The sequence below is a fragment of the Hirundo rustica genome, chromosome 3 (genome assembly GCF_015227805.2).
Source record: "Hirundo rustica isolate bHirRus1 chromosome 3, bHirRus1.pri.v3, whole genome shotgun sequence".
Classification (NCBI taxonomy): Eukaryota; Metazoa; Chordata; class Aves; order Passeriformes; family Hirundinidae; genus Hirundo; species Hirundo rustica.
Genome location: NC_053452.1, coordinates 93,208,213 through 93,220,867, shown reverse-complemented (window position 1 = coordinate 93,220,867; position 12,655 = coordinate 93,208,213). Strand labels below are relative to the sequence as shown.

The 12,655-nt window shown below is 33.8% G+C and overlaps 2 protein-coding genes across 3 annotated transcripts in view; one reads left to right on the top strand and one right to left on the bottom strand.

The window, feature by feature from the left end:
* Positions 1 to 12,655, top strand: part of MCPH1 (microcephalin 1) — a 127,427-nt gene that overhangs the window by 51,108 nt on the left and 63,664 nt on the right. The gene's annotated exons all lie outside the window — the stretch shown is intronic.
* The window catches only part of ANGPT2 (angiopoietin 2), a 45,105-nt gene that overhangs the window by 4,822 nt on the left and 27,628 nt on the right, over positions 1 to 12,655 (bottom strand). For both annotated transcript variants that reach the window (XM_040059043.2, XM_040059044.2), the window contains 4 exons: positions 10,435 to 10,562; positions 4,137 to 4,238; positions 3,435 to 3,601; positions 189 to 319 (listed from right to left, as the gene is read on the bottom strand). In XM_040059043.2, coding sequence (XP_039914977.1) covers positions 189 to 319; positions 3,435 to 3,601; positions 4,137 to 4,238; positions 10,435 to 10,562 — 528 coding nt within the window. The remainder of the gene's footprint in view (positions 1 to 188; positions 320 to 3,434; positions 3,602 to 4,136; positions 4,239 to 10,434; positions 10,563 to 12,655) is intronic.

Genomic DNA, 12,655 nt, shown 5'->3' with positions numbered 1-12,655 from the left:
ATTTTAACTAACTTTTGTCAAATGGTAAAATACTTCATCTGGAGTCACCATACTAGTATTTCTAGCTGTGAGTTTTGAACTTCTTTAATAATCAAAATTTATTTAGTCAAAATTAACACTATTTATCTCATAGACAATTTCAGTGCCAATAAAAATAGGAAGACTGAGAAACATAAAAACAGTCGTACCTCCTGTTAGCATTTGTGAACATTTGCAAATACATTTGTCATTGTCTGCATCCTTTGTGCTAAAATCATTTCCTGGTTGGCTTATACTACTTATTTTGCCCGCTGTCCCAGTAAGTCCTTTAAGGTAAATCCTGTAGAAGTGAAAAATGGAAAAACAATTATTACGTGGAAGTTGATGGTAGTTATCTGCAAAATAATGATGGAATAATTTGCAATAAATATCCTGTTCAAATGGTTTAGTTCTCTTCTGGCCAATGTACTAATGTAAGCTGTTTTTCAGCACAATGTTTTCAAATGAACAGAAAAGGTCAACACAAATATTCTAATGAACATGTGTTTGTTCATGTCATGTTAGAGGAAAATGAAAGCAAGTAGATAGTAACTTCTAGGTTTTTTCATATAGATCATGTATTTATTAATACTGAAAGTGCATGCAGTGCAACAGTACATGCAATTATTTTTATCGCATTCAAAAGTTTAAACCAAAACTTTTTTGATTCCTATTTTACTGTTAGCTAAACATAGCAATTTAGCATTACAACCCCACATATATGAGAGAACAGTCTTACCAGGAGTATTAATTATGAGCTAGTAAATGGTATTTTAGAAATTTATCAATATTTCCCTTTCCACTCTCCTAATTACTCATCCTTTTCGTGTCGTTCATAAGCTTTAGTGTTAGCTAATCACACGTATTTTGGCTTGCTTCAATTCCCTGGCAAGATAAGCTTTCAGTGAGGCTGCTGCTGTTGGGATCTGTCTGCATGGGTGCCAATGCAGTCTCATGGGGAGAGACACAGGGCACTGAACTGGGCAGGGCAATTACACAGCTATTCCTGTGTTACCTTGAACTGGAAAGACTTGAACCCTCTGCTCCCACAGTATCTTTTTGGTGACTGCATTTCTGTATCAAATAGCTCACACTTCTCAGAGATATTCTATTTGTTTAAAGAGGAGATCTGACTCTCTGAGGAGAATTATTAGTCCCCCAATCGGTCTTCATCTTGCATGTTATTCTCTTCTTATGATAGAAATTGTCTTTGGTAGTATAACAGATAATTTTAACCTATTTCATATTTCCTATTTAAAAATATAAGTAATTAATTAATTTATATTCATTTAGGTTTCAAAGGATCAGTTCATTACAGATTTTCTTTTAATTATCATTTTAAAAAATCACTGTTTTTTCTTAATATGCGTTCAAAATTATGTAAGCCAATTTCTAACATAAATGCTATTAAAGGTTCCAAGTATAATGTATGAGTCTAGGCTGGGTCTTCAAATATCATCTGAAGTCTAATATAAGCATGGTATTATTTACTTATTATTAATAATATTTTTTAAAGATACAGTTTAGTATAACAGAAGATGAGAGGAAATGGATGGAAATTGAAATGAGATGTTCTGACTGGATATCAGAAAAACTTTTTACCATGAGGAAAGACAAATAGGTTGTGCCATCTCCACCTTTGGTGGTTATCTAGAACCACATGAAAAACCCTGAGCAACCTGGTTTGACTTCATAGCTTTGAAATCAGGAAGTTTGATTCAAACAAAGTCCATTCTGATCTCAGTTTAACATGAAGAAATTTCACTTTTATGGCCTAACTCATAATCTTTCCATCATTCAGAATGTATTAATCTTTTTAATGTAATTGATCACAGAATCATAGAATTGTTTGAGTTGGAAGGGACCTTAAAGATCATCTAGATCCACCCCCTTTGCCATGGGCAGGGACACCTTCCACTAGACCAGGTTGCTCAGAGCCTCATTCAGCCTGGCCTTAAGCACTGCCAGGGAATGGGGCATGGAAGATGTTCTTAACTGAATACTTCCTTTGGTGTTGTTTTTTTTTTCTTTTTCATAATGTTAAATATATTTTTTAAACCACTCCATTTTATGATTAGTTCCTTGTTTGGTTACATATTGTAATAAAATTGCTTTTACCATCTTAGTTTTCAGTAATTATCTTTTAATATTGTAAATGGACAAGGGTAATCACCCATTTTGCAGAAGTTGCCTTTCTAAGTATTTTAAGGCATTACTTTTAAAAAAGTCTCTGCTGTAGATTCTGACTGTTTCCAGATGAAAAAATATTTACTTTGGAGTTGAGACAACTAAATACTACCAAGGCATTAAGATCTAACATTTTATGAGGGGCAGATGCTGATAGTTTTGAATTGCTTTGTTTGCATGTAAGACCTGAGATGAAATAATAGCATCAGTTCTCTCATGTGTCAGGTTGATGTTATTTACATTTACGTTTAAATAGTTGCTAAAGATCTTGGAAAAATTCATCTAAATGTAGACAATTTTTCTGTCCAGACACCCAAAGCTCCATGAATCTGTAAGACTCTTACAAAGAAACATTTCATGGACCATGTAGTAGAAAAGCATCTGTTATACTGTGAAGTCTTTTGGTTCTTCTGAAATAAATAAGCCTATTTATTGCATTTACAGAGAGCCTGGTGAATGAACTGTGAACTGCTCATATATTTCAACTTTGGCTGATACTATTTCAAAATACTATGATACTATTTAAAGTGCATAATACTATGGTAATGTTTATATAAAATATTTATTTTAAAATTGCATTGTTTCTTATTTTAATCAAGAATTAAGAAGCAATTGTGAATCTTTACATTTTACAGGATTAGAGCATAAATCATAGGTCCATTAAAACTTGGTGTTTAAATTGACAAGTGGTGGGTGAAATGCATATTTTCTCCATTTTCACAGGTAGGAGAGTTACTGAGAGTCTAAGCCAGTGGCTTATGGAAGCGTAAGGCCACATCACCTCAGTGTGCTCTTTATGACAACAGAACAGTTCCTAGAAGCCACTGACAAGGAAAATCCTTGTGGTATAATTCATCTTAGTCATCCACCTTCCAGAAATATATTTATTGCAGGGAATCAGGATTTGATAGCAGCTGCAGACAGGTTCCAGTTGTCCTAATGACTCCACTGTCACCCACTATATTGGCACATGTATCCTATCTTATTCCATACTATCTCATCTTTGCATTTTGTGTGTTATACTCATTCAGGATGCATTAGTAAAATACACATTTTCTCCTCTGGAAAAAGAAATTTTTTTAGGCAAGAGATGAAAAATGAAGAAAACATTATTTTCTGAGTGAACTGGAATATAGTCATGATTTGTATGAAATAAGGCCGTGCATCTACACAGTTTAGAAAGATTACTATCAGAACTTTTTTTTATTAGATCTGACTTTTCTGCTTACCTGTATTTTTGTTCTTCACTTGCTAGAGAGAAGTGGTCATACAATGAATATGCCTCATTTCCTTCCCAGTCTTTCAGTTGTATTTTAAGAACATAACGCTTCTGATTAGTCAGTTGAGAAACAAACTCATTTCCCAGCCAGTACTCTCCAGCAGGATCACCAAATCCCTGTAATTCAAGTTGTATATTTAAATAGCTTTGTTTAGGTGTTTGTTTTTTTTTTTCCCTTTGACTTTGAAATGATCACTTTATCAGTTTATAAGTTTAATCTTTTTCAGCCTATCAACTAAGAATTTTACTGTGTTCATGGGGATTATTGATCTGTAATGTTTCAAAAAGTTGATTTCAGCAAGGACAAGCTCAGGAATCTGAAACAGTGAATCAATATTACTTAGTAGATTTGGAACAATTCCTACTGTTGCCACTAGAAACACAAATATAAACAACTCAAAAAATGTAGACATATGATGGAACAGTTGATTAAAAAAAGTAAGGTTTCTCTTTAAAAAACAAACATCACACTTGAAAATCTGCTTAGGCAAACAACTTACACTACTCTGACATTTTCAAAATGAGCATCTGAGGACAAAGGCAACTTTTAAAAGTTGCTTACATTCTAAGGATGCTATTAATGTAACTTTAGCATATTAGATTTCAAATAATAATAACAGCTGATATTAAGGCTTCAGAGAACATTGTTTACCATCTTGTACTCCTTCCACGTCCGATGGAAGTCCACACTGCCATCTTCCCGTTTCTGAATAACTGTCCAACCTCCTCCAGCAGTTTCCATGTCGCAGTAGGCCTACCAGAGTAAGCATGTAACAGCCTAAGTGCGCGCAGTCACAGCAAAACAAAACCAGAAATCATGTAATTTGCATCATTCTATATAGTGGCAAGTCGTGTGCAAAATATGAATTAACCTAAAAATGCAAGTTTTTGTAGCTTTCATACAAATCAGTTGTGGTTGTCCACAAATAAATGTGATTCCTCAGTATATATCACACTTAACAGAATACCTTAACAAATTACACCTTTCAGTTCTCCATTTTTTTTGTGAGAGATCCATTCAAATTTCCCATGACTTGTCAGAGTACAGATACTGTTAAATTCAGGCAATGAACAAACTGTAATAGGTTTTTATTATCACAGTCATCATTCAGTGCCTTTGCAAATGGTCTGACCCCGAAGTTAAATCTAAGTGTATTGTCTGAAAGTTGTGTCTTAAAGCCATATTGTTATACAGACTGCAATGAACATCTATGCTTGAACAAAAAGTAACAACTATAAGATGTTTCCAAATATTCATAAATCACCTTTGAATTTACCAAGTTATTGCTAAAAATTTGAAAGGACTGACATGTAATAAGCAGTTCACTGAACTCAGTTTTAGAATACCCAGTAAGTGCATCCCTGGCACAGTAAAATTCAAGTTTATAGGTGCCTTGTTCAATCAGTCTCTCAGATTAAATCACTTCCATGTCAGAGGTGAAAGGTATTACTGAAAGTTCCAATATACTGGGGAGATGATGATAGAAAAAAAAAAATCTTTTGAAAATTAATTGGAATTGGGGAGTGATGTTTGGGAGAAGTAGGGGATAAACTAACAATAAAATTTTGTGGATATGATAATATCTACTACAATTTTTCCAGAGAAAGGATTTCAGATTGTTGCATCTAATTCTGTTTTTCCAAAACTAACAGAACTTATAACTAGATGAGTGAAGTCAGTGGAGCTAAGCTGATGTAAAGACAATACAATGAAAAGCAAACTGAAGTCATTATCTCTTTAAATTGCATGTTAGTACCAATAATATCTTTAAGAAAAATACTGAATTTCTAGTACAAGTATTCCTATTTGGAGAATTCTCAGTTAATATTTTCTTGTTTGGAAGTTTAAATTTTTTTGACCACTTTCTGCCGAGATACTGAAGTTCAAAGCCTTTTTCAGAATAACTTCACATTTTTGAAAATTTTTGAATTCTAGTTTGAATATTAAACTACATTAACTTCTAATCAGTATTCTAGATCTTTCATCCAATACGTGAAGATGTGTCTTCTCATCTATAGTAATATAGGCAAGATCTGACTTCTTACACTTTGATAGGATATTTCATCTGTAGAGTAATTAAACAAATAATTTTAAAAGAAACTATGCAAGTATTTCATTATGAATTTGAATGTTTTCTTCTTTGTTTAACAATTGTCTCAGTAGTTTTACTTCTTTCCTAACAGCTGCTTGTCACAGTATGCCTACAAATGCCCTAAATCATGGCTGCGTGGCACTGAAACTGTAATGTCTTTTTCATCCTCTTCTATGGGAGACTGTCTTCAGTGTTAGCAGTTAGCAGATTTGAGCTCTTTGAACTGTTTGGCATCCTGGAAATTCATTGAAAAAGTATGACTTCAGAGAAGGCAGTTTCTTTCTGTGCTGTGGTAGTGGTATGTGTGTCATTTTGGGATGTGAAGTGTGCTCCTTACTAAGTTTTCAATATAGTTGGCTCTTTTAGGGTATGTGTATTGCACATATGTTATACACTCAGATCTATATCTTTCTATAAAACAGACTATTTACAATTCAAGCAGTGTCATATATACTGTTGAAAGGAGTCAGACTTTTGAAAGAAAAATAATCCTTACAGCAGCAAATGTCAAATATATTAGTGTTTCAACAGGCTGTTGCACATTGGAACTCCAAAGCATATACTGTACTTTAAGTTTGCAGTAGACTTTGTTCAACATCAGAGAATCAGAAGACATTCAGTTGGAGATTTTTAGGAAAGATAAAATAAATAAGGAAAAGAGTTGGATAAGGGATTACTTTTTAAAATATGTCTTGTGAAGGGAATTGAATTGAAAGCAGCAACCTCAATTTATACTGATGTATGCATTCCTTACACCTCAAAGTCTGTTTTTGTCTGGCTTTACTAATATCTGTATTTAATGATTAGTAAAAGTTTGATAAGAGTGTATAAATTAATTTAGTTAAAATAAAAATTCCCTTCAAAGGAAAGGCTGAAGATAAGGTATTGTAAGAGAAGATCAATCTGTTTTAAAAGGCTAACTCATTATGTGTAATGTAAATGTGAACACTAATTTCCACAGAGGGCTATGAAGAGGATACTAGGAATGGGCTAAAGCTGATGCAAATACTTTTTTTAAGCATCAATACAAGTTAGAAAACTGATTTAATTATGATCAAATATCACTGGTGGTAGATAAAGTTGTTGACTCTGAAGCTTCACCCCACTTAAAAGAACAGTATAAGCAGCCAGATGGAAAACAGAACTGTTTCACCCTTCTCTGAAATATGTCGTTTTAACTATGTATAGTGGGAAGCCATGTATTAATTTATTTCAGCCGTGAGTCTGATATTGCTATTGTAGATGACAATTTATGCTTTTGAATGTTACATGCAATTTCCTTTACACCTATTGTCTAAATTTCAATTTAGTTGGAATTAATACTTTGAAAAAATCAATGCCTTTAAATAGCACTTTTTTTTTTTTCCTAATGGGATTAAAATATAAATAGTGAATGACTGTGAATGTCTATCATAAAATATTTCTGTTACAGGCAGTATCAATTTTTTTAAGTGAATGGTAAGACAACTAGCTTTAATAGACACTATAGATTCTTTGAGATAAATGCTGGGGTTCTGCAAATTAGTTCCCAAAGGAAAAAGCAACTCACTAGGAACTGAAAAACAGAATGAGAAATTGAAGAAGAGATGATCTCATGTAGATTTTTCTTACCAGTAACAATTTTAAAAAGTTTACCTAAATTTGGGAGTATAATTTTTCCATGCCAAAAAAAGTCATGTCAATCAACTTTAAGTTTTCTCTTAACACCCATTACTAGAACAGAACTTTTCTGACTTTTCAACCTTTTCTGACCTTTCAAACAATTCCAGGTTTTATATTCAAAAGAAAGAAATGTAACATTTCATAAAACTAGTAAAAATAGATACCAAGATTAGGCAGGCAGCAGGAGTCTTCAAACAGATGCCAAAAAGAATAAAGAGACTGGCCTCTCAAGTTACAACAAATTGGAACAGGGAGTATTTGATGCATCTTGTGAACTGCTTCAGTACTTACACTTCTAGCAGCAGTAGCACTGTAAGAGGGTATTTGGGGTCTAAATGTTTTCAGACCTCCTTTGTGAAGGGTAAGGCTCAGGCTGAGTTATCAGGATGAAGAGCCACTCCGGTTTTTATAGCAAAGCAAGTGCAGTAGCCACATCTTTGCAGTGACCCTTTGCATCACTTTCAGCTGTTGTCTGAACACTTTTGAGTCATTATGTCCAATGATGTTTGTATTCTGCTATCTCTGTCTCCTAGAGATGTGACTAGATAAGAACTACAGTCCAATCGGATCATGAGGTTGCTGTAAGCATAAAACTATTAACTTTTCATAGTTTTGCATCTGCCATTTTTCCTTGTGTCAGCAGTCTTTTGCTGTTTTCCTCAGTGTTTTTAAAAGGACTTAGCTTTTGTTCTGGTGCAGAACAGGAAAGTTTGAAAATATTAATGGAATTAAATAATTGTTTTCCTCTTGGTTGTCATATGCAATTCCTTAGTTTTGGATTATGATGGGAGACAAATTAGTAACGTGGGATCAGTTACAGATTACACAGAAGTTGTTTATAAGCCTGTTGGGAGGTCAGAAGGTGTTACAAGAGGAAAAGACGAAAACATAAACACCAGTGCAGCACTTTTGGCAAATAAAAAAGGTCACTCTGTTTCCTGGTCTTAGCAGCTATCCACATCATAAACAGTTGAAAATGGTGTGACATGCTGATTGTCCCTAACCTCCACTTCCCTTGACAACTCCTTTTATGCAATTATATTTGTATAAAAAGTCAGCATCAGGTTAAAACTTTTTAGTCTCTTATTTTCAATATCATACGGTAAGTAAAACCTTCCCTGTCTTTTTCTATCTGAAATGGACAGAGTAAGATTTTAATTCTTTAATATTATTAAATACTGATTTAATACTAAGTGAAATTACATTTTTACTGCTTTTTTAACCTAGTAAATTACCATAATGGGTATTTACATTAAATATTTTAAGCCTCCATGTTCAAATGTAAAGCATTTAATATTTTCTAGTCTAGGAAATTTGTACTTTTGTACCTTTGAAAATGCAGTGTTAAAGTTTATGACAAATTTTATTCAGTAATATGTCATGCACTTGTGTCTGCTTTTAGAAAACATGCATGCTCTCTATACTGTATTTGACAGTAAAATTAAAACCAAAGGTAAAATATTGACACAAGTCACAGTAAAAGATCCAAGGAATGTAAACCTTCCTGAGCTGTCTAACAAAGACTGCTGCATTCTATTAATTTAGAGAGGCAATAGCTTTCATCTCCTTTTGCTTTTAAAATTGTGATTGTAAATATCTATGCTATTTAAGTGCCATTCAGCTTCACACATAATAAACCACTTCATTGCATCTTATGTAACTAATTTTCTTGTGAAATGGATGTATATAGACTAGATTATTTCAAAGGAAAACCATCTTTTTTTTTTTTTTTCTTTTTCCCCAAGAGAAGCAGACTGCAAATAATTTCTCTAGATTATATCTACAAAAATTACAGGTTTTATCTATTGTATTTTATAGATCTGACCCAAACAAATTGCTTGTTTTCTTTGGCTGAGAGCTTTGTGAGTGTAAAATTCACAGTCTGGCTTGGGCTAAGTGAAGTTCTGGCATTTCAAAGGCTAGTCATTGGTGAACCTCATTTCTAAACCTTTGCTTGGGAAAAAAAATGCTTTCTCTGTCTGACCTTTACCAATTCCTTTTCCACATTGCACCTCCTATCCACTGTTTTTTTACATTTTCTTGTATTTTTTCTGTTGTAATAAAGTAGAGCCTTAGAAATACTGTAAAATATTTCAATTTTTGTGTAAAGGAAATAGCTACAGTAGAAATTAGACACTAAAACCATCATAAAATTATTTAGTGTTTGTCTAAGAAATATATTAAGCATTATTTTATATTCATATGTCACTTAGACTCCTCAGCCTGCTGTGCCTTCATCACGTGAGCCCCACTCCTCTGAATGCTCACTCCAGGTTTTTGGTTCTTTATCCTCACCTAGGACTTTTCTTCCTTTCAGATTCTATTGATTCAATTGAAATATATTGTCTGAAGCTTTATCATTTTATTTACTTCAGTAGATGGAGCATCTCTGTCAGGCATCCAGTGTATCATCCACTGAGTGCCATTTTCAACTCAAGGTCTCTTCTACAGAGGTATGGCATACTGCTTTAACTTAAATTGACATTGAAATTCACTTCAGTTAAACACATAGGGGAAAAATATCCATAGAGGAATTTAAATTGATCTAGTGAGACCTCTGCAAACTCACCTTTTATATGAATCAGTGGTAGTATTTTTCAGAGCAGTATTTTCCAGAAAAGTCCTCTCTGTTACACAGCGTCTAATTGTTAATCAAATTGTTACACAAATGTCCTTAAAACTCTGTGACGCAAAGAACTGAAACCCATACATGAGTCCAGTACTACTAGACTGCTTTCATGAGTGTAAATCCATGAGTAATCTTCCATGCCCCTGACTTCACCTCCTTTTGACACCTGAAGAGCCTTGGGCATATGAAGGAACTAAGAACTTAAGGAGACGGGAGTCTGCTGATCATGCAGAGCAACTCTGTTGGAGTTACAGATTTTATAAAGAAATAACAGTACCTTATTGATTTAATTACATTAATTATGTGGAAAAAATAATGAAATTCTGGCATGATGAAGCAAACAGCAAAATGTTATTCATTTCAACTGAGCCAAGATTTCACCTGAAGGACTTTTTTCTTCCTGTAAGATACTCACATCTAGGAATGATGAAATGCTCATAAAAAAAAAAAACAAGATTGGTAAGTAGTAAACTTCACTATTAACTAGCCTTTAAAATAGCACATTTGCCAGCTCAAATAACCTTTAACATGCAGTATGCTCAGGTAGCTCTTTTTAGTCATCCTACCTTCTTCTCTTGTGCAGTGCTTGAAACTGTTAAAGTGTAGATTCCATTTGCTGTAAGTCCAGATTTGAAAGCTTCAGCACAGTCTTTGAAGCTGATTTGCTCCTCTTTGGCTATGAAGTTGTTCTTTGCTGTTAAAAATACAGTAGAAATTGAAGGTATTAAGAGAAGATGAATGAAAGTTACTAAGTATTAATTTATGGTGTAATTGGCTTAAAGCAGTTCCAAAAAATATGTCTGGTCCTGAAAGAAATGACAGATCAAGGTACTTATTATGTGTGTTGTTACTTTGTATCATTTAGAGACATTATTCTGATAGGACTGTGGTTGTTTGATACGTTGAAAAGTGCCAACACTTACTAATGTGTTGAATGAGAAAACTCAGGATATTGCATCTCACTCAGTTGAACAGTTTCGGCTTCCACTCATTACCCTGGCTGGACTTCTACACGCATTACAACCTATTCATGCATTAACTACTGTTATATACATACCTAAGTAGCAAATGATTATGGTTAATAATGACTTTTGGCCACTATGCTTATATTGTGAAATGAGTTATGAAACCTTGTATAATGCAGCAGACTGGTGGAATTACACTTAAGAAGTTTTAAGCTTTTTGTTTTTTGCCCCTGTGCTGAGCAGGAACAACTTTGTATGTACCAAGCTGAATCTTGGTAGCTCAGCCCAACTCATTAGAGACATACCTTCTGGAATATATTTGTTTAAAAAATACATTTTCAAATATCTAAGCCTTCTTGCTCAACAGAATAACCTAAGACTCATCTTTTTGTTCAGTTCTTTATTAACTATGGAGGTTGGAATTTCCTGGCATTTTGCCTGCTGACTGATATTTCATATTTGACCCTTTTGGGGTTGGTTCTGTGTATTTTCCCTTTTAATTTAATCTAACAATTACAGTCAGTTACTACAAAGGTTTAGGTGCCATATAAATATGTGCTTATATTACAATTGCTTATTATGTTCTTTTTAGCTTGCTTATGCATTATTTACCTGTTTAAGTGCTTTGCCTTAAATAGAAAAATAACACATTCAGTGTTTTAATTGCTTTTCCACACTCTATTGTTTGCATACTGTCTTAGAAGCTTTCCCTGCTAATTTTGTCTTTTTGGCAAACACTCATTATTTTTTCCACTCTGAGTTTGATGGTGCTGTAGCCAACATGACTTTGACTTGTTTACTTATTTGTGCACTAGCATAGCAGATAACATCAGCAGGAACATGTACAGCCTTGGTATTTAAGGGAATAGCGTCAGTTATTAAGACAAAAAAGCTTGGAATTTACTTTGTTTAGAAAAACCTACAACCTGTGTTATTGTAATAACATATAGGACAATACTAAAAGTGGGGACTTCCAAACACCCTTTTCCTTTTTTGTGATCCACCTTTCAGTAATGTATCATAGACCCACCTGTACTGTCTTTTAAGTTCTAATGACAACTTTTAACATTTTTTCCCAGTATTTAATTTTAAATCCTTTCCTTAGGGGTTCTATATGCTTTTGTATTTTCAGCCCCGAGAACTTTATAGGCAACTGTACTGGATTCGATAGTCTTTTAGAACAGCTTCTTAATCTGTCCAAGTTCCATATCAGACATTAAATTCAAGGCAGGGAATGTTTAAATCCTTTGTAGCCATAACTTTCAGTTTATGGTTTGTGTGAGGTTTTTATGGAGCACGTGAATCTTCATAAATCTGGAAGCTATGCTTGGTGGCTATGATTTGTTGCAGGGTTGTCAGGCATTTAGGGATGAGATTATTGCCTATAAAGTTTGCTAGGCTGAGGGATTTTTAGGATGAACAAAGACATCTTGGCGAAGAGCTTGTTGGAGTACCTGCTGCCCTGGCTTGGTGCTTTCTGGTTTTGAGGGCTAAAAACTGTGCCTGTGCTTATTCTTTTGCCTTTGATAGCCACTATAATTTGTCCTTTCTTTGATAAACTCCATGTGCATAAAGCAATGAGAGGTGGCAGAAACAATCTCTGTGAGCCAGGAAGAAAAGCTGCAGGCCTATAATATGCAATCTCACATAGATGTATGGTCAAGGGAGTGTATACTGCCATACATGTGAATGCCATGTGAGATGAATCATACCTGACATTTCTGTATTTTGTTGAATGACTGGAGAAGTGGTTAAGAAGATAAACAAACCAGAGAAGATAAACAAAATGTTGAAAAGAAATCACATAAATATGTTTGTTTCT